At 43.5% G+C, this 22,526-nt stretch overlaps 1 protein-coding gene across 2 annotated transcripts in view; it reads right to left on the bottom strand.

Moving 5' to 3' along the window:
- Nucleotides 1–11,449: 11,449 nt before the first annotated feature.
- Nucleotides 11,450–22,526, bottom strand: part of LOC139387891 (collagen alpha-1(XXIII) chain-like) — a 135,747-nt gene continuing 124,670 nt past the window's right edge. For both annotated transcript variants that reach the window (XM_071134225.1, XM_071134226.1), the window contains 14 exons: nt 19,605–19,670; nt 19,354–19,398; nt 19,205–19,249; nt 18,701–18,790; nt 18,526–18,579; nt 18,349–18,405; nt 17,913–17,939; nt 17,624–17,692; nt 16,796–16,858; nt 16,538–16,564; nt 15,715–15,768; nt 14,446–14,532; nt 13,438–13,476; nt 11,450–12,711 (listed from right to left, as the gene is read on the bottom strand). In XM_071134225.1, coding sequence (XP_070990326.1) covers nt 12,709–12,711; nt 13,438–13,476; nt 14,446–14,532; nt 15,715–15,768; nt 16,538–16,564; nt 16,796–16,858; nt 17,624–17,692; nt 17,913–17,939; nt 18,349–18,405; nt 18,526–18,579; nt 18,701–18,790; nt 19,205–19,249; nt 19,354–19,398; nt 19,605–19,670 — 726 coding nt within the window. In that variant the 3' untranslated portion in view covers nt 11,450–12,708. The remainder of the gene's footprint in view (nt 12,712–13,437; nt 13,477–14,445; nt 14,533–15,714; nt 15,769–16,537; nt 16,565–16,795; nt 16,859–17,623; nt 17,693–17,912; nt 17,940–18,348; nt 18,406–18,525; nt 18,580–18,700; nt 18,791–19,204; nt 19,250–19,353; nt 19,399–19,604; nt 19,671–22,526) is intronic.

Raw genomic sequence — 22,526 nt, 5'->3', positions numbered from 1 at the left:
CACCTCCTTCCTGTAGGTCGTCTCGTCGTTGTTGGTAATCAAGCCTACCACTTTAGTGTTGTCTGCAAACTTGATGATTGAGTTGGAGGCGTGCATGGCCACGCACTCATGGGTGAAGAGGGAGTACAGGAGAGGGCTGAGAACGCACCCTTGTGGGGCCCCAGTGGTGAGGATCAGCGAGGTGGAGATGTTGTTTCCTACCCTCACCACCTGGGGGCGGCCCGTCAGGAAGTCCAGGACCCAGTTGCACAGGGCGGGGTCGAGACCCAGGGTCTCGAGCTTAATTGACGAGTTTGGAGGGTACTATGGTGTTCAATGCTGAGCTGAAGTCGATGAACAGCATTCTTACATAGGTATTCCTCTTGTCCAGATGGGTTAGGGCAGTGTGCAGTGTGATTGCGATTGCGTCGTCTGTGGACTTATTGGGGTGGTAAGCAAATTGGAGTGGGTCTAGGGTGTTAGGTAGGGTGGAGGTGATATGGTCCTTGACTAGTCTCTCAAAGCACTTCATGAAGACGGAAGTGAGTGTTACGGGGCGATAGTCATTTAGCGTTCTTGGGAACAGGAACAATGGTGGGTTATTAGGGTTACGTAATGGTTAGGGTTAAGGGTAGAGGTTGAGTTTGGGGTTAGGATAGGGACGTCCCAAGTCTCTCGGATTGCCCGGGACCGTTTCGCCAGGGTCCAGACATATAGGGGGACAACTGCTCAGGCTGACGCAACTCGTTCACACACATCTCCACCCAGGGAGTCGTCCCATACTTCTACAATTTCAAGGAAGACACCAACCACCCTCTGAAGCTACTACCAGAGTATGTCTCGTGGAGACAGCGAACACTCTCTGAAGATGGTACCAGAGTACTTCTCTGTAGTCGTGAAGACACCCAACACTCAATTACATTTTTTTGTGGGGGGACTTTATTGGAATGGAAACATATGTTTACATTGCCAAAGCAAGTGAAATAGATAAGAAACAAAAGTTAAATAAGCAATAAAAAATTAACCCTAAACATCATCCTCACAAAAGTTCCAAAATAATACAAACATTTCAAATGTCATATTATGTCGACATACAGCGTTGTAACGATGTACAAATAGTTAAAGTAAATAAATAAACATAAATATAGGTTGTATTTACAATGGGGTTTGTTCTTCACTGGTTGCCCTTTTCTTGTGACAGCAGGTCACAAATCTTGCTGCTGTGATTGCACACTGTGGTATTTCACCCAATAGATATAGGAGTTTATCAAAATTGGGTTTGTTTTCAAATTCTTTGTGGGGGTCTGTGTAATCTGAGGGAAATATGTGTCTCTAATTTGGTCATACATTTGGCAGGAGGTTAGGAAGTGCAGCTCAGTTTCCACCTCATTTTGCGGGCAGTGTGCACATAGCCTGTCTTCTCCTGAGAGCCAAGTCTGCCTTTGGCGGCCTTTCTCAATAGCAAGGCTATGCTCACTGAGTCTGTACATAGTCAAATATTTCCTTCATTTTGGGTCATTCACAGTGTTCAGGTATTCTGCCACTGTGTACTCTCTGTTTAGGGCCAAATAGCTTTCTAGTTTGTTCAGTTTTTTTGTAAATTCTTTCCAATGTGTCAAGTAATTCTCTTTTTGTTTTCTCATGATTTGGTTGGGTCTAATTGTGTTGCTGTCCTGGGGCTCTGTGCGGTCTGTTTCAAATCAAATCAAATCAAATTTTATTTGTCACATACACATGGTTAGCATATGTTAATGCGAGTGTAGCGAAATGCTTGTGCTTCTAGTTCCGACAATGCAGTAATAACCAACAAGTAATCTAACTAACAATTCCAAACCTACTGTCTTATACACAGTGTAAGGGGATAAAGAATATGTACATAAGGATATATGAATGAGTGATGGTACAGAGCAGCATAGGCAGGATACAGTAGATGGTATCGAGTACAGTATATACATGAGATGAGTATGTAAACACAGTGGCATAGTTAAAGTGGCTAGTGATACATGTATTACATAAGGAAGGATACAGTCGATGATATAGAGTACAGTATATACGTATGCATATGAGATGAATAATGTAGGGTAAGTAACATTATATAAGGTAGCATTGTTTAAAGTGGCTAGTGATATATTTACATCATTTCCCATCAATTCCCATTATTAAAGTGGCTGGAGTTGAGTCAGTGTCAGTGTCAGTGTGTTGGCAGCAGCCCCTCAATGTTAGTGGTGGCTGTTTAACAGTCTGATGGCCTTGAGATAGAAGCTGTTTTTCAGTCTCTCGGTCCCAGCTTTGATGCACCTGTACTGACCTCGCCTTCTGGATGATAGCGGGGTGAACAGGCAGTGGCTCGGGTGGTTGATGTCCTTGATGATCTTTATGGCCTTCCTGTAACATCGGGTGGTGTAGGTGTCCTGGAGGGCAGGTAGTTTGCCCCCGGTGATGCGTTGTGCAGACCTCACTACCCTCTGGAGAGCCTTACGGTTGTGGGCGGAGCAGTTGCCGTACCAGGCGGTGATACAGCCCGCCAGGATGCTCTCGATTGTGCATCTGTAGAAGTTTGTGAGTGCTTTTGGTGACAAACCGAATTTCTTCAGCCTCCTGAGGTTGAAGAGGCGCTGCTGTGTTTGTGAACAGAGCCACAGGACCAGCTTGCTTAGGGGGCTCTTCTCCAGGTTCATTTCTCTGTAGGTGATGGTTTTGTAATGGAAGATTTGGTTCAAGCTGCTACCAGAGTACATCTCTGTAGTCATGGAGACACTGACCACTCTCTGAAGCTGCTACCAGAGTACATCTTTGTAGTCATGGAGACACTGACCACTCTCTGAAGCTGCTACCAGAGTGCATCTTTGTAGTCATGGAGACGCTGACCACCCTCTGAAGCTGCTACCAGAGTACATCTTTGTAGTCGTGGAGACACTGACCACTCTCTGAAGCTGCTACCAGAGTACATCTCTGTAGTCATGGAGACACTGACCACTCTCTGAAGCTGCTACAAGAGTACATCTCTGTAGTCATGGAGACACTGACCACTCTGAAGCTGCTACCAGAGTGCATCTGTAGTCATGGAGACACTGAACACCCTCTGAAGCTGCTACCAGAGTACATCTCTGTAGTCATGGAACTCCTTCTATATTGACATCCAGAGCTAAATTCCATTAACATGATTTGTATTTGGAATTTTTGGAAAATTCTCAGTTGTGGTCATTTGTATCAGCACCGTTTCCGTTCAGATAAACATTTGCTACATTTTATTCTAAATTTGTCATTTGTTTCAGAATTATATAACAACTTCCTGCCCCACTACATTGCAGACTCATGCCAGATCTTACAAAGCCTGGATAGTTATAATTTATCTAACCCATTTACCCAAAATATACATTAGCTGAATTTATTACAATTGAGGAAAATTACTTGATAGTTGTGTGTGTGTGTGTGTGTGTGCGCGTGCGTGTTAATTTGTGGAAGAGTGGTTGAAGTGATCAAATTCATTTTTGTATCCACCGTCACGTTTATCTGTGTCAAATAATGACAAATGAATTATCAAGCTGGAGAATAATTTCAAACAAATATGTAACATCACTTTATTCATAAAGTCACAAAGTCAGTTAAGAACAAATGTTTATTTACAATGACGGCCTAACAGAAGACAAAAGGCCTCCTGCGGGGATGGGGGCTGGGATTATTAATGAAACTGATCTCAGGCAGAGGTCGACCCTCGCTTTTAATTCGCACCTTTTCCGTGTACCCCAGATAATGAAAGGAGTTCTTCAACAAAAAGTCCACAATTTTCGGCAGTGTTGGCCATTCTATCATTCTGGCGGAGAAAACTGCACACTCGCGCTGGTTGCTAGCTAGCTACGGAAGTTAGCAAGGCAAATGTAAATAAATTGCTCTAACTGGACACAAAAATAAAGTTCTAAAACCAAGAAAACCATTCATAATATACCTCCTCCTTCTGTAATTTGAAAAAAAAATATTTGAATTGAATAATGTAAAAATCTATCTATCACTCTTCGCTCTTTATCTCTATCCAACAATGTCACCAAGCTTCTCAGCACATAGAACCCCCATAATGCTCAATGGCACTATCCCAATACAACACACTAGGTTCATTCTCTGATCCTAATTCTATGATTGGATGTACAACATGTCAGTTTATACTGCAAAAGCTTTGATTTGTTGGAGGACGTCCTCCGGAAGTGTTCATAATTACCATGTTTGTCTATGGAAGGTGGTGAGGCCTATGAGCCTCCTAGGTTTTGTATTGAAGTCAATGTAGCCAGAGGAGGATGGAAGCTAGCTGTCCTCCGGCTACACCATGGTGCTACCCTAGACAGTGCTGTTGAAGTTACTGTAGACCTTCATTGCAAACAGTGTATTTTAATCAATTATTTGGTGATATATGCATATATTTAGTATAGTTTTATCTAAAAAATGATAACTTTTTAAATGTTCCGCAAGCCAACTCTGAATGTGCATTTACTTCCAAAGAATGTGCTGGTCAATGAGGTATAAACTCAAACTCATAAACTTACATTCACTTTCTTTGTTAAAATGGATCTGACTTTAGGCACTCGTGTCAGTTGGCTCTCATTTGATATTTTAGTCATTTAGCAGACACTCTTATCCAGAGGAACTTACAGTAGTGAGACCATACATTTTCATACTGGTCCCCTGTGGGAATTAAATGAGCCACACGGGTCTCTCCTCTGATAATCGGAGGACCTTATTTATAATCAGCTCCTATTCTATTATAGGTAGAAAAGCTCCAGCAGGCGTACAACTACATTCGGATGCCCTCCAACTGCCTGCTCACCTGTGGGGAAACATACAAACTCTGCTGTGATTCTACTGGGGAAAATAAGATACAACCTTTGGTACAATAAATGTTTCCATAAATGTCTTAGATCATCATGTATTTGTGAACCCCCATTGAATGTGACATTGATCATACCAAGTTGACACGATAAAATGTTTTTTGAAAATGTGAGCTGTGCTGAATGCTAGTTTGAGCAATTTTGATTGACATTTCAAGGCTCTGGATGGAGTGTTGCTGTTGACTCTACATGTGCTGTGTTTCAGACGGAAGTGTTTCGCCGTGACTACGGCCCCAACTACCACCCCACCTTCCAGGTGCTCCTTGGATCAGACACAGAGGATGTGGAGCTACGGCTCCTGAAGAGTGGGGGTGAGGAGGTATGGATGTGTGATGTACCACTAATAGGTAAGTTATTCTTTACACCCATCCAGCCCCTTAAACACTTTTAGGGACGCTGGTGTAATGACACTAACCAGCATTGCTTACAAATAGGTTGTAAAAAAAAAAAAAGTAACAGTTTTGAGCAATATTTTTTACACACGACTGTGAATTTCAAGGAGCTCGCCATTCAAGGAGTTTGCAGGGGTTGGTCTGAAGGGTGATCCATTGAGGGGATTCAATCATGATCATGCTGTCCGGGGTGCCCGGGAGGGTGGAGTTTGCACTGGGTGAAACATTTTCTGCAACCCAAATTCATCACAGAAAATGTATACGCCATATCTCACAATCAAATGTAGTATTTCCGCTGTGACAGAACATATATTTTTCGTTATTCCACAAAGTTCTATCCAGCGCTGCACAGTGTGTGGGGCACTGCATAACCTGGTGACGTAGCTCACATTAGCTCTACCAAAGTGAGAGAGGTGCTCACTTTGAGAGACAGACATAGGCTAGTCTGCACACCGGATATTACATTTTTGGACTAGGCCTAAAAAACAATGTAGGGGAAGAAGAGTCTCCTGAACTGCCACCGCAGGCCTACACAGCACAGCCATTGGTTAGGCAGCACAACAAAAGGTTTTGTGCTGTGTGACAAAACTACATATTTTAAAGTGGCCTTTTATTGTCCCCAGCACAAGGGGCTCCTGTGTAATGATCATGTTGTTTAATCAGCTTCTTGATATGCCACACCTGTCAGGTGGATGGATTATCTTGGCAAAGGAGAAATGTAGGGGAAGAAGCCTTTGAGTCTCCTGAACTGCCACCGCAGGCCTACACAGCACAGCCATTGGTTAGGCAGCACAACAAAAGGTTTTGTGCTGTGTGACAAAACTACATATTTTAAAGTGGCCTTTTATTGTCCCCAGCACAAGGGGCTCCTGTGTAATGATCATGTTGTTTAATCAGCTTCTTGATATGCCACAACTGTCAGGTGGATGGATTATCTTGGCAAAGGAGAAATGCTCACTAACAGGGATGTAAACAAATTTGTGGCCAAAATAGGGAACATTTCTGTGATTTCTTTTGATTTCAGCTCATGAAACATGGGACCAACAATTTATATGTTGCGTTTATATTTTTGTTTAGTATAAATTGTTTCAGACCGTGAAAACAGTCTGATGAATGAAACCACCAGCCCCTTTACAGTGTGAACGTAATATATAGTGAATTATCTACACGTAAATGTAGAAGGTATTTTCCGTCTCACACGTTTGGCAAATGTATCTCTTACTTTTCCCTGCCCCCCAGATACTGTGTTGACTGGTGGGCTGGAGGTCAGTGCTGTGGAGCGGCTGCGTTTTGTGCGTCCGAAGTTTGTGGAAAATGTGTCAGAACCTACTATTAAACGCCTCCTAGATGGGCTGCTGCAGAAGAAAGTGGTCAATGACTACGAAAAAGACTCTGTGAATGTGACAGCTGAGAGGGCAGACAAGGCACGTGCCATCATCGACATGGTGCTGAAGAAAGGAATTAATGCATGTCTGATTTTAAAAACACTTCTGTGTGAATTTGATCCATTTTTATTCTCAGAACTGTGTTTGAGCTAGAACATTGTTGGAGTATGAGACACCCTGTTAAAAATGGCCATGACCCAGCATGAGTGTACAAGACTATCACTGTACTCTGTATATTGTGTGACAAATCTCTGTTAACAATGTTCCTTTAGGGAAAGTATTCATGTTTGGATCATGTTTTAGAGCGTCTGCTAAATTACAAAAAATGTACATGTAAAAATGTAGTGTACAGTGTATTGTTGGTAGTGTTTACCATAATGTACAAATTGTAAATAATCCACATGGAAGATGTCAAAATGACCACTCTCGGGGTATATGTGTGCGAGCCACAAAATTCTGGCGCTAGAGAAAAAAAAAGAAAAGAGTGTCAACATGCACTCGACACGTGATTACTTCCTGGCTGCCATTTTGTACATTGTTATAGTCCAGCCAGCCAAGTGGACCATATTTTAAATGGATTGATATTTATTGATATTTTAGCTTTTTGTCTAAACTTATGTTTGTGAATTAAAAGCCTGCATTATTATAATTTTTTATTTTCTTAAAATATATCCTAGTTTTTATTGTTTGATGCTTTGTGTTTATGGATATGTTGACAGAACTGTAAAAAGCAAAAACCATGACATTTTATTGTGTGATTGATTTGATATATTTTTAAGGACATTGACTATATTTTACAGCTATATTATAAGGAGCACTGTCCAATAAATTCCTGACATGTTATGTAAATATTGAAGTTTTTAACTATTAGAAAAATGTACAGGGGTGGGGGAGGAGAGATAGAGAAGAGGCAGATTCTTGGGCAGTAAGAATAAAGCTCCTACCTTGTAACACCCCACCTGTCCCTGGACTCTGACACCAAGAGTTTTTATTGTATTGTGTATAATATTTTATATTTTTTACTTTTCAATTGTTGCACTTTCACAGTTCAGTCTGTGAAATAATTATCCAAAACAAATGTATTAAAGAACTGTAATTGATTGTGCAAATACTGTAAATTCACTTGGATATTGCAAATATAAAAATAAACAGTTGGAAAGAAAGGCAACCCTGGTTTGGTGTGTTTCTTCATAGTGTTTCTTCAGTGGTCCCTACAGGGAGCAGTATCATACAGAGGATGTTCTTAGAGCACCAGAGGAACAAGGACCAGTAGTAGCCTGGTGTGTAGCAAGAAATTCATTGGTGGGTGGGCCTGCAGAAATTTGAATGGGCCAACGGGGGGGTTGGGGTCGCTGAGGAGTATTTTTGCAATAATAATGTGTTCTTTTTTAGTTTTTGCTCAATCTGATTGGGTGGGCCTGGCAGGGCTTGGCTCCCCAGTGGGTGGGCCTGTGTCCACCCAGGCCCAAACATGCCTACACCGCTGGTAGTGTCTTCTATTATCTGCTAAATTCAGTAATCCAATTTGATCATATAATTAAGCCTCCTTAAAGAAGCAAGAGATTGTAGCACCATTTTTTATTATGTCAATTCTTGATAATGTGAATGCAAACTTCAGGTTTCTCAGAAGGAACCTAACACTAATATGGGTCTTTTCGAGTTTGGGCAAAGTCTGTCCTCGCTCCTCCGTCCTCCGTCCTCTCTCCTCGGTGACCCTGAAATTGATAAGTGAGAAAGGGGAAAGGGGGTACCTAGTCAGTTGTGCAACTGAATGCCTTCAACTGAAATGTGTCTTCTGCATGTAACCCAACTCCTCTGAATCAGATGTGCGGGGAGCTGCCTTAATCGACAACCACGTCATCAGTGCCCGAGTGGTTGAGGACAGTGTCAATTCATTAGTAGGAAAATGGAAGATGGTCCTCCCCTCCTTGATGACCTCCTTTTGATGAGGAATCACAAGTGTATCCTACAGAGAAGATTGATGTTTACCCCACCCTTTGAATCAGCTGCTGTATTGTCAGAGAAAAGCATGCACACATTTAAAAACAATATATTACGTATCCTTGTATCTATAAAATGTATTGTACAACTACTGTAATTATCACTTTACACATTTATTTTGGCATCCACCCCTGAAGAAGTGATTTACCTGATGATGTGTGAGTGGAGATGGAGTTCTCATTTAATAAAAGCACAATTTCTTCCACGTTCCTTCTCCTCGCTGCCTCTCCTCGATTAACTTGGACTTTTTTCAAAAGGAGGCTAGAGAGGGCGGAGGAGAAGAGGATGCAGGAGTTGAGTAAATCTAATTGAGAAAAGGCCATGGTGTTTTATGTTGACTTCAATAAGGCTAACTTAATAAGCATCTTGAAGGTTTACATTCACATCATATAAATACTTGCATGTGTTTGTTGGTGCCTACCTGCGTGTGGTGACTAACATGCCAAGCACATGCATCACAAAAAAACACTCCATTATGGGTGAGAAGATCCATAGCTACTCATTTTGTGTTTGTGAATATACAGTTGAAGTCGGAAGTTTACATACACTTAGGTTGGAGTCAATTAAACTCGTTTTTCAACCACTCAACCACAAAAATGTCTTGTTAATTAACAAACTATAGTTTTGGCAAGTCAGTTAGGACATCTACTTTGTGCAGGACACAAGTCATTTTTCCAAAAATTGTTTACAGACAGATTATTTCACTTATAATTCACTGTATCACAATTCCAGTGGGTCAGAAGTTCACATACACTAAGTTGACTGTGCTTTTAAACAGCTTGGGAAATTCAAGAAAATGATGTCATGGCTTTAGAAGCTTCTGATAGGCTAATTTACATAATTTGAGTCAATTGGAGGTGTACCTGTGGATGTATTTCAAGGCCTACCTTCAAACGCAGTGCCTCTTTGCTTGACATCATGGGAAAATCAAAAGAAATCAGCCAAAACCTCAGAAAACAAATTGTAGATCTCCACACGACTGGTTCATCCTTGGGAGCAATTTCCAAACGCCTGAAGGTACCACGTTCATCTGTACAAACAATATAAACAAGTATAAACACCATGGGACCACACAGCCGTCATACCGCTCAGGAAGGAGATGCGTTCTGTCTCCTAGAGATGAAAGTACTTTGGTGCGAAAAGTGCGAATCAATCCCAGAACAACAGCAGAGTCTTATATCGAAATAACCTGAAAAGCCACTCAGCAAGGAAGAAGCCACTGCTCCAAAACCGCCATAAAAAGCCAGACTACGGTTTGCAACTGCACATGGGGACAAAGATCATACTTTCTGGAGAAATGTCCTCTGGTCTGATGAAACAAAAATAGAACTGTTTGGCCATAATGACCATCGTTATGTTTGGAGGAAAAAGATGGAGGCTGGCAAACCGAAGAACACCATCCCAACCATGAAGCATGGGGGTGGCAGCATCATGTTGTGGGGGTGCTTTGCTGCAGGAGAGACTGGTGCACTTCACAAAATGGTGAGGCAGGAAAATTATGTGGATATAATGAAGCAACATCTCAAGACATCAGTCAGGAAGTTAAAGCTTGGTCGCCAATGGGTCTTCCAAATGGACAATGACCTCAAGCACACTTCCAAAGTTGTGGCAAAATGGCTTAAGGACAACAATGTCACAGTATTGGAGTAGCCATCACAAAGCCCTGACCTCATCCTATAGAAAATGTGTAGGCAGAACTGAAGACCTCATCCTATAGAAAATTGCTGGGCAGACCTGAAAAAGTGTGTGCGAGCAAGGAGGCCTACAAACCTGACTCAGTTACACCAGCTCTGTCAGGAGGAATGGGCCAAAATTCACCCAACCTATTGTGGGAAGCTTGTGGAAGGCTACCTGAAACGTTTGACCCAAGTTAAACAATTTAAAGGCAATGCTACCAAATACTAATTGAGTGTATGTAAACTTGTGACCCACTGGGAATGTGAAATAAAAGCTGAAATAAATAATTCTCTCAACTATTATTCTGACATTTCATTCTTAAAATAAAGTGGTGATCCTAACTGACCTAAGACAGGGAATTGTTACTTGGATTAAATGTCTGGAATTGTGAAAAACTGAGTTTAAATGTATTTAGCTAATGTGTATGTAAACTTCTGACTTCAACTGTAACTGTTTATCAACAATTTGTGCCAAATAGTTTTTTATATTAGAAAGAAAAAGTTAATAATTATGATACTCCTCAAATTGATCTCTCATAATTTGTATAGCTTTATTGCTGTAGGTGAAACAATCTTATATCTCTTTTCCACCCTCCGTACTACACCCTTTTCCTGTTTCTGGCTCCACTTCACCATCTGATCCCCACGTCCCCTTATCGCCTCCCACCATCATCTCTTTTTATTTTCTGTCTTCCATTGTCCTCCCCCTCTCTCCCTCCCATAGTGGCTGTCCAGGTCCATCTCTCTCTGTGATCTCCAGGGCCAGAAGACTCCTGTTCCTGCACTGTGGACCCCACTATCCTGAAGTACAGGAGCTACAGGCTATAGTTTGCAGTGGCTAGAGGTGTGACTCTTTTTTTAGTTAACCTTTATTTAACCAGGCAAGTCACTTAGGATGTTCCTGATATGTATTCCGTAGTTATATATCTAAAACAAATTAGTTAGCTTCTTATAACATCAATTGAAGTAGGCCATGAACGCCTATGACCTTACCACCAACAGTAGATAATAAAATACAACCCAAACTTCATAATTAAAAAGACAACAATGTCCATTTGAAATAGTATTTAATATGACCGACAACTTAAATACTGCATGTATCCAGAACAAACAATAATTAGCCCAATAAGCCCACCTGGTAGGTTTGAAAATATGTATTTTATTTCTACCTTGATGTCAGATGTAAAAAGTCCTGACCCTTTTTTTAGGCTTGCTATCATTCATTTGACATGAAAATCTAAATCTGACTGTTTGAATAGCTCTAACTTTTTCAGGGGCTATGTATGAAATGAAAATGTATGTAACTTGAATATAAGACAGATCCAAGGAATTTCCACAAAACCTACACACAGGAATATCTCATTATATTTATCTACAAAGTTTTACAGTGTTCTGTGTCAATTAACTGGTTAGAGCACTCAGAGGAATGAGAAAGCATTTGATGCAACAACTTTGAAACCATTATAAACATTCTAAAACATTTTAAACCAATATTGATCTAAACATTAAACACATTTAAGAAAACGACTACAGTCAAAGGTTAAATCTAAAAAGCCATCGAAAGATCATGGTATTAAAAAATGTGTTCATTTCAGATCTGATTAGTTTTTGCACACATGACAAAAACACACAACCTCATGTAATGGATAACACACTGCTAAGGGATTTAGAACTACTTGAAATAAATCCATTCATCTAAGCTAGTGTGTGTCTGTAATTTGTTACGAGGGATCTGGTGTTTGAATCCAGTCCCTCCAGTACCAGTTAGGATTGCAGCTGAAGAGTGAAAGCCATATTTCCTCCATGCTGGTGTAGCCATCTGTCTCTGTCCAGCGCAGTCAGTCTGTGTGGCTCCTATTCCACTGTGAGGGCCATCCTCTGTGCCTCCCCATACCTCTCTACTAAAGTTGGGATGGGTACCTGGCATTGGGTCCCTGCCGTGAGGACTGGTCCTTTCAAAGCAAACAGCGATCACAGGAGTGATGGGGTAGATTTGTTTGCAAGGTGCAGGCTGAGTTGTACACTCCAATATGGGAACACTAGTGAGCCTGTTAGTCAGAATCAATGATTTATTTCTCCCCGTATAGATAAAAGCAGCAACATTTGTCCATCCGGTAGGTGTTGAGTGCATTTGCTGCTGCTTTCCGTTTGTCACCAGTCTCTCCTCATTGTGTGCATGATATCCTTCTTGTAAGTAATCTCTAAACTAAAAAAAACTAGTTTTCTTATCATATGCAAAAAGTAAAAAATATTGATTGTGATAGACCCACAATCTAAATTCCAATACGAAAAACTCAATATATTAAATTAGAATTGGCACAACAACAAAAAACAACACTTGAGTTTTATTTGAAAAATATATATCGATATGTACAGATCCCAGGTCCCGGGTCAGTCATCACTGAAAAAGAGCAAAAGCAGAGACACACATTCACTAGCAGGCAAATAATATTGTACAATGACACCGCACACTATGTACAATGACACCGTACACTATGTAAGATGACACCGTACACTATGTAAGATGAAATATAAGTTCTTAAACACCCCTAAAGGCGTCTGAATGGTTCCCAACAGTTTGTGCCGTTTTTGTTCTTTATGGTATTCAGCAAGGGTTTTTTCGGCTGTTTGTGCACACCAATGTTTTCTCGAGGCAAGCCAAAGTCGGTAGCCGAAGTCTACGCCCCTTCGCCGGTCATTGGTCAACAGTAGGGATTCTTCGATGAAGTGTTTGTTGTCATTCAACGAGACATGACTCGTTTTCATACACATTTTTTTCATATAAAAATACTGCACCAAACATCTTAGTTAGATGTAAAATTGAGCGACTAAGATCTCTTCGGCAAAAACGTCAAAATGAATGACAGATTTCTTGAGTTATCTTAGATGAATTCTGACTATTTTGAGGAAGTGTATACTGACTACGGCTTCTCAGGACGGAAAAACAGTACTATTCACGCTTTTTGTCGTTTTTTAAGAGAAGGCCTTTTAAAGGACTACGCGAGGCACAGATGTTCACTTCCCTTAGCCGAGTTCTGCTAGGAGCAAACCGAACCTAGTATGCAGATACCTTAATACAGCCTAACACCCAAAAAGGGCTTCATAGAAGTAGTGTTGCTGTACAAACCTTATGCCAACATCCAGGTATGGGTAATCCATCCCGACCCTGGGGACAGAAAATAAACACATGCCGTATTGCATCGCCAACAGATAAACACAGATGGTCTGTAACAACACAGGGCTAGGAGGAGGGATATCTAACAGCACACATCAGTTATGCTGTCAAACCATCCTTTAAACTAATACCATGTTACAGTGGTGAAAAACAGTGACATCCCAGCTCATGATTCAGTAGCTGACGTAACATCGTAAAACACTGACAACATTACTTCACATAGGAGGAGCACAACACCGATGTCACAACATTACACACTACACGCACGGTGATAAGAGTTTAAACACCGTTTCTGTTCAGCTAGACTACAGGCAGGGACGAGCACATTCAGCACAGTAAAGGACAGGTAGCTCTGCTGCAGTGGTAGACATGCTGGCCCAGGTTATCATGTTTTGAGGATCTGACAATTGTGTTATGCCGCTAACATTAGACTACCAATTAGGAGACCCAGTGTCTTGCTGGTTTGTTGCTGGCTAAGTATGTCTAACTAGGGAGTGAAAGGGGCTAAGTATGGCTTCCATTGCATCACAGAAAGCAGGAAGACAGACAGGGGATGGGGTTAATGAGGGGTGGAGGACAGAAAGACAGAAAGCAGAAATACTATACCAGGGGGCAAGGGGCGCCTGAGGGTTGCCCCGCCTCCCCAGGGTGTTCTCTACTCCCATTGGTGCCCTGTCAGCAAGAGCCATTCCGAAAATGTCACTCCTTCATTCAATTGATACAGTACTGTGTATACTGTCTGTCTATAGCCACTTACTCAAGTCCTGACCTCAGTCATACAAACATCTCAGTCATATATAAACATTTCCAATATGTAAACATCTCATATACCTATAAACATCTACACTCCAATGAGACCTAATAATTGTGTTATTTAGAGAAAGAAATGTTGGCCCTTGAATGAAAAGGCAGTGTTAGAGTGAAGAGTGAGTGGAGAGGAGACAGGAAGAAGTGTCATACCACAGGACAGGGCTGGTCCAGTCCAGGGGGGCCTTGTTCACCCTTCAGTCCCTTCAGTCCCTTCTTTCCCAGCATCCCCCTGTCACCCTGAGAGAGAAGAGACAAAACAATAAAATATAATAATTATGGATATTAGAGTTATTCAGTTAACTTAAGTTAACCTTTTGTCATTTTAGTGCATAATAAAAAATATATATAATACTGCATAGTCTGAAAATATCAAAAATACACTGAAAATATCCAAAATACATCATCTATACAAATAAAAACAACAATGTGATGTCAAAACAAGTTGACATTGACGTTGAAGAAATTGTGCTTCATAAATGTACCTGATTTTGCTAACCGTTACTTTGGAAAAAATCAAGACGTCACTTTTCTTGTAATGATTTTTCTAATTTGAGCAAATTCTGAATTTGCGATTCTTCGTGATTAATCAAAGCAAATCCTGCGATTAACTAGATAAATAGTTTTTCATCATTTGGCAGCCCTAATAATAATAATATATGCAATTTAGTAGACGCTTTTATCCAAAGTGTTTTAGGTATGGGTGGTCCAGGGAATCAAATCTACTATCCAAGGGTAGCATGAGCCGTGCTCTACCAACTGAGTTACAGAGGCCCACAGAGGAGTCTCTCATCGAGCATTCATTTCTTCTCCAGATTACACTATAACTAAATAATCCTCCTACTCCTCACCTCGACACCCACCCCAAAACTACGTAACCAGCACTTGCACTTGACCCCCCTTTCTAGCTCTGACTTTACTGATCAAATCAAATCAAATCCAATTGTATTTGTCACATGCACCGAATACAACAGGCGTAGTAGACCTTACAGTGTGATGCTTACTTACAAGCCCGAACCAACAATGCAGTTAAAAAACAAAATATGAATAAGAAATAAAAGTAACAAATAATTAAAGAGCAGCAGTAAAATAACAATAGCGAGACTATATACAGGGGGGTACCGGTACAGAGTCAATGTGGAGGCTATATACAGGGGGGTACCGGTACAGAGTCAATGTGGAGGCTATATACAGGGGGGTACCGGTACAGAGTCAATGTGTGGGGGCACCGGTTAGCTACGTTATTGAGGAAAAATGCTCTTTGCTTGTGATATGTGGATGTCCCACCTAGCTATCTTAAGATGAATGCACTAACTGTAGTGGCTCTGGATAAGAGCTTCTGCTAAATGACTCACATACAAATGGCTAATGTTAGGTAATAGAAGATGAATAAACACAGCCACTGTTGTGCCTGATACCCACCTTGTCTCCTCTGCCCCCCCTCTCCCCCTTTTGTCCCATCAGCCCGGGGAAACCCTGAAAGAGGTGGTGGTTAATGAGGTGTCTTTAAGAGACTTTGTTAGTTGTTAGTGTCACAAAAAAAACACAATTTGGCCCCCATAAGAATACAGTTGAATAGCCTTGTCATAGCTGTTCCACTCCGTATTTAATCATGCTCTTGTGACTGACAGGGTTCAAACCAGCTGTCCTGCATGTCACAAGACTGTGGCATGGAGGGGAACAGAAGGCACATCCCTTATAGACAAAATTTGAACCGCCAAATTCATAGGAATAAACTAAATGAAACATGCCATGATGGCTTCAGAGACCGCCAGAAGCTTCTGTTTACCACAGAGACCATTTCATTCTATCTGTACTCCTCTACTTTTCCTGGCTGGCAAAGTACCAGGATGTTGTCTCTGGTTTTCAATCTGAATTTAGAGAACTGAATTTGAAAACTGAATTTGAATGCATTTGAGAAGTTGAAATTATGACATTTTGATCAACTTTAATTATACCGTAGTTTGTAAACTTGATACACAGAAAATGTATGCAATATCTACCATATTGAAACTGAATATTCAATTAAATGTAAATTGAATGATTAAACTGAATGCAATATTCACTCAACTCAGTTTCAAATCAAAGTTCATTTATTAATTAAATTATTTAATTTGTGCAATACAAATTCTAAAATATTAAATTCAATAGCCTAATACAAATTCTAAATGATGGAATTCAAATACAATTTAAGGTTGGCATGGAAATCCCTCCATAGAAATGTGACAGATTTAGACAAACTTACATCTAATCCCGGCAATCCTTGCTCTCCCTGTTGAAGAAATTAAATATGATCAAATTCATTCAGAAGCAGCTTACTTTGGAAAATGTACCGGTCTCTGAAGGGTCTCTGATATCCTGTCCTCTCTGATTCAGAGGGGTTGGGTTAAATGCGGAAGACATATTTCAGTTGAAGGCATTCAGTTGTACAACTGACTAGGTCTCCCCCTTTCCCATTCTCTTTCCATTTCCACAAAAACAGGGCATGAAAAATGCTTCTAACCTTTCCCCCTTTGGTGCCAGGGAGACCAACCAATCCCGTAGAACCTGGAAGACCCTGGGTACCCTGTGTGCAGAAATAGAGTAATCAGTTATGTTATCCGTAATATGATATGCAGCAGGGTTGGTTGACAATTCTGAATTGAGTTGCGAATTGTTCTTTAATTCCTATTCAATTCTTGAATTCGGAAATTGATTTCAATTCAATAAAATTCAATGAAATGTAAATGACTATTTATTCTACATTCAACCATACATATGTTTATTTTGACATACTGTATGTGACCAGTAATATATCGATGAAACATTTGACTTTTAAAGATTAATTCTCTCTAAATTAATTGCAGATAATTACATATTCTAACAGACTTTTTTATGTTTACAATTAATTGACAGTTAATTATAATAATTATAATTATAATTCAGTTACACCTTATTACATTTGAAATAAAATACATTTCCCAGAGTGCATCAAACACTTCAGAATGGAAGGGATCAACCTAATCTCACATATATTAATAAATAACGTGTGACATGTTTCAGTTGTAATCAAATGGTGTCTGTATTCTTTGCAGTAATAAGTGTAAGATGCTTTTGGTGAAAGATTAGTCAAAGGAATGATAACGTTATGCTTCGTGTCTCAGCAAAATGTATTTACATTCAGTTCTACTTCCTGTAACTCAAATTCAATTCTAATTCTGCTTCCTGTGGGGTGTGTCCATTTCAAATTAGTATTTCAAATTATGGATTGAATTGAATTAAATTCCGAAATTCCTGAATTGACCCTAACCCTGAAATGCAGTCTGAGTGAGACAGAAAAGGAAATATTTACCCTTAACCCAGGAGGACCTTTGTCGCCTGCATCCCCCTTATCTCCTTTCACTCCCTCACCTGGTTCCCCCTGTGAGACATTGATAAAAACACAATTTCAAGCTGGTGCTTACATTTTTCCTTGTGAATATAAATACACATTCCATTCACTATTCTCCACCCAGCATTTCATTATCTAGTAGGGCTAAAGTTTGAATGACAGGGCATTCTAGTGCAGCTTCAGTAACCTAAAGAACCCTGTGTTGTTTTGTTTTAGGGCCGAGAGGAGATCAGAGCCCTGACTATCTCACCTTGGGGCCAGGCCTTCCATCAAGTCCCTGAAAAACACCATTTCTTATGTCATTCTCTTTTTAAACACTGTTCATCACAAGAGCCTATAAAATAACATATAGCATTAAAAAAACATGAACAGCATTGGAGATGTACTAGGTTCCTCTGAGAACAAGTTGAGGTTATGGAGTGTTGGTCAAGGATCTAAGTTATTTGCAGAGATAATATATATAGAGAGAAAGTTTAAGCTTTTGATATTCCCCCTATAATATATAATATAAGCCATTTAGCAGACGCTTTTACCCAAAGAGACCTACAATCACGAGTGTATACATTTTACGTAAGGTTGGTCCCAGGAATTTAACCAACTATCCTGGCGTTGCAAGCACCACGCTCTACCAACTAGGCTACAGAGGACCCCTTATCATTAAGAAGACAGAGGGACCAGTTACCCACCATGAAACCCTGGGGCCCGGGAGGCCCTGGAGGGCCTGGGATAGAGATCCTCTGGGCCTGGAGCAGAGAGCATTAGTGTTAATATAACCAGACATTACACAATCATATAACACAACTAGACCTTGGTGAGGTATCACACTTAACAGATACAAGTTTGGAATCTAAACCGTTACTGACCAGATTGTCCTCAAACCTTGAATCCCCTCGCTCTCCCTTCTTACCGTCAGCTCCCTAAAGAGAGAGAGAAATACACCACATGGACAAAATCTACAAGGCAGGGGGATAGTAGACCTCTGTGCCATGCCCATAGCCCATTGGGTATCCATCAGGAAACAGCTCATATCACACTTACCGCGAGCCCAGTTTGGCCCATCAGGCCTCGCTCTCCCTTCTCCCCTACCACTCCAGGCATCCCATCATCACCTCTATCCCCTTTGGCTCCCTATAGAGAGGAGGAGCAACATGACGCCGATAGCACTGAGGAACGCTGCTCATATTGATTTCATAGTACAAGAATAATTAGTCATTACAGGTCATGCCATATTGTGACTTTGACATTGTAATTGTTTGTAAACTTGTGTAGTCTAAAATTAATGTATGATCGTATGCTATCCATTTGTTGTTTGTATGCTGTTCTTTGTATGCCATTTTAATATTTGATTATTAACCAATGATATTAGGCCACTCTTGGCCATGGTTACAGACACCTGTGTCTATTGACACTATATAAACGAGTCATTCCGCAGTGTTTGTGATTATACCCTGATGAAGACAGCTTGGCTGTCGAAACGTTGGTAATTACATTTTTGCATCCGAGCTCCTAGAGTGTGAGGCTCTCTTTTATTTTCAAATTTACCTTATCCCCATCAGCTCCAGGTGCACCAGGTGAGCCTGAGTCTCCCTGTTGGCATGAAGGACACAGGTAAACATGAGAAGGGGAAACATGAGGAGACAGGGAAACAGGAGGACCACTCGGACACCTCTTCAAACACAACTAACTCTCACCTTTGACCCTTGGCCTCCTGGGGGCCCTGGTGGCCCTGGGAGACCCTGCAGGAAAAGAGAAGTAGAAAAGGAAAGTGAGAATACACACTGCACAGGGGACTGTTACACAGAATGCATATCTAGACAAATATTATGGCGTGAGGGAAACTTTTAACAATAAATAAAATGGTATATTCTGAATTTGTGGGGTTGTAATGCAAAGCAGAATGTTGTTTTTGATCGACATAAAAAGGACCCAATATAGAACTCACCTGAACGACTTGGCCAAGGCCGATGTTGTCATAGGAGCCAGGAACAGCCTTCTCTCCTGGTAAGCCCTGCAGAGGGAGACACAGACAAACACACAGAAAAAAATGAATGAATAAAGATAAATAAAGGTATTGGAAGGGGGTCTCCTGTCTCCCCCCCCCTTCTCCCCCTGTGCCCCCCCCCTTCTCACCCTGTGTCTCCTCCCCCCCTTCTCCCCCTGTGTCTCCTCCCCCCCTTCTCCCCCTGTGTCTCCTGTCTCCCCCTTCTCCCCCTGTGTCTCCTCCCCCCCTTCTCCCCCTGTGTCTCCTGTCTCCCCCTTCTCCCTCTGTGTCTCCGGTCCACCCCCTTCTCCCCCTGTGTCTCCTGTCTCCCTTTTCTCCCCCTGTGTCTACTGTCTCCCCCTGTGTCTCCTGTCTCCCCCTTCTCCCTCTGTGTCTCCTGTCTCCCCCTGTGTCTCCTATCTCCCTCTTCTCCCCCTGTGTCTCCTGTCTCCCCCTTCTCCCTCTGTGTCTCAGTCTCCCCCTTCTCCCCCTGTGTCTCCTGTCTCCCTCTTCTCTCCCTGTGTCTCCTGTCTCCCCCTTCTCCCTCTGTGTCTCCTGTCTCCCTCTTCTCCCCCTGTGTCTCCTGTCTCCCTCTTCTCCCCCTGTGTCTCCTCTCCTCCTTTTCCCCCTGTCCCCCCTTCTCCTCCTGTCCCCCCTTCTCCCCCTGTCTCATCCCACTTCTTCCCAAGTGTCTCTTATCTCCCCCTTCTCCCCCTGTGTCTCCTCTCCACCTTCTCCCCCTGTCCCCCCTTCTCCCCCTGTGTCTCCCTTCTCCCCCTGTGTCTCCTGTCTCCCCCCATGTCTCCTCTCCCCCTGTCTCCTCTCCCCCTTCTCCCCCTGTGTCTCCTCTCCACCTTCTCCCCCTGTCCCCCATTCTCCCCCTGTGTCTCCTGTCTCCCTCTTCTCCCCCTGTGTCTCCTGTCTCCCCCTTCTCCCTCTGTGTCTCCTGTCTCCCCCTTCTCCCCCTGTGTCTCCTGTCTCCCTCTTCTCTCCCTGTGTCTCCTGTCTCCCCCTTCTCCCTCTGTGTCTCCTGTCTCCCTCTTCTCCCCTGTGTCTCCTGTCTCCCTCTTCTCCCCCTGTGTCTCCTCTCCTCCTTTTCCCTGTCCCCCCTTCTCCCCCTTCTCCCCCTGTCTCATCCCCCTTCTTCCCCTGTGTCTCTTGTCTCCCCCTTCTCCCCCTGTGTCTCCTCTCCACCTTCTCCCCCTGTCCCCCCTTCTCCCCCTGTGTCTCCCTTCTCCCCCTGTGTCTCCTGTCTCCCCCCATGTCTCCTCTCCCCCTGTCTCCTCTCCCCCTTCTCCCCCTGTGTCTCCTCTCCACCTTCTCCCCCTGTCTCCCCATTCTCACCCTGTGTCTCCTGTCCCCCCCTTCTCCCCCTGTGTCTCCTCTCTCCCTTCTCCCCCTGTCTCCCTGTTCTCCCCCTGTGACTCTCTTCCCCTGTGTCTCCTCTCTCCCTTCTCCCCCTGTCTCCCTTCTCCCCCAGTGTCTCTCTCCCCCTGTGTCTCCTCTCTCCCTTCTCCCCCTGTGACTCCTCTCCCCCTTCTCCCCCTGTGTCTCTTTCCCCTTCTCCCCCTGTCTCCCTGTTCTCCCCCTGTGACTCTTCTCCCCCTGTGTCTCCTCTCCCCCTTCTCCCCCTGTGTCTCCTCTCCCCTGTGTCTCCTGTCCCCCCCCTTCTTCCCCTGTGTCTCCTCTCCCCCTTCTTCCCCTGTGTCTCCTCTCCCCCTGTGTCTCCTGTCCCTTCTCCCCCTGTGTCTCTCTCCCCCTTCTCCCCCTGTGCCTCTCTCCCCCTTCTCCCCCTGTCTCCCTGTTATCCCCCTGTGTCTCCTCTCCCCCTGTGTCTCCTCTCCCCCTTCTCCCCCTGTGTCTCCTCTCCCCCTGTGACTCCTCTCCCCCTTCTCCCCCTGTTCTCCCCCTGTGTCTCCTCTCCCCCTGTGTCTCCTCTCCACCTTCTCGCCCTGTGTCTCTCTCCCCCTTCTCCCCCTGTCTCCCTGTTCTCCCCCTGTGTCTCCTCTCCCCCTGTGTCTCCTCTCCCCCTTCTCCCCCTGTCTCCCTGTTCTCCCCCTGTGACTCCTCTCCCCCTGTGTCTCCTCTCCCCCTGTGTCTCCTCTCCCCCTGTGTCTCCTCTCCCTTCTCCCCCTGTGACTCCTCTTCCCCTTCTCCCCCTGTGTCTCTCTCCCCCTGTGTCTCCTCTCCCCCTTCTCCCCCTGTGTCTCCTCTCCCTCCGTGACTCCTCTCCCCCTTCTCCCCCTGTTCTCCCCCTGTGTCTCCTCTCCCCCTGTGTCTCCTCTCCACCTTCTCGCCCTGTGTCTCTCTCCCCCTTCTCCCCCTGTCTCCCTGTTCTCCCCCTGTGTCTCCTCTCCCCCTGTGTCTCCTCTCCCCCTTCTCCCCCTGTCTCCCTGTTCTCCCCCTGTGTCTCCTCTCCCCCTGTGACTCCTCTCCCCCTGTGTCTCCTCTCCCCCTGTGTCTCCTCTCCCTTCTCCCCCTGTGACTCCTCTTCCCCTTCTCCCCCTGTGTCTCTCTCCCCCTGTGTCTCCTCTCTCCCTTCTCCCTCTGTGACTCTCTCCCCCTGTGTCTCCTCTCTCCCTTCTTACCCTGTGACTCCTCTCCCCCTTCTCCCCCTGTGTCTCTCTCCCCCTTCTCCCCCTGTCTCCCTGTGTCTCCTGTCTCCCTCTTCTCCCCCTGTGTCTCCTGTCTCCCCCTTCTCCCTCTGTGTCTCCTGTCTCCCCCTTCTTCCCGTGTGTCTCTTGTCTCCCCCTTCTCCCCCTGTGTCTCCTCTCCACCTTCTCCCCCTGTCCCCCCTTCTCCCTCTGTGTCTCCCTTCTCCCCCCTGTGTCTCCTGTCTCCCCCCATGTCTCCTCTCCCCCTGTCTCCTCTCCCCCTTCTCCC

The sequence above is a fragment of the Oncorhynchus clarkii genome, chromosome 29 (assembly GCF_045791955.1).
Source record: "Oncorhynchus clarkii lewisi isolate Uvic-CL-2024 chromosome 29, UVic_Ocla_1.0, whole genome shotgun sequence".
NCBI lineage: Eukaryota > Metazoa > Chordata > Actinopteri > Salmoniformes > Salmonidae > Oncorhynchus > Oncorhynchus clarkii.
The sequence above is the reverse complement of the archived record's forward strand: the minus strand, read 5'-3'. Positions and strand labels throughout refer to the sequence as shown.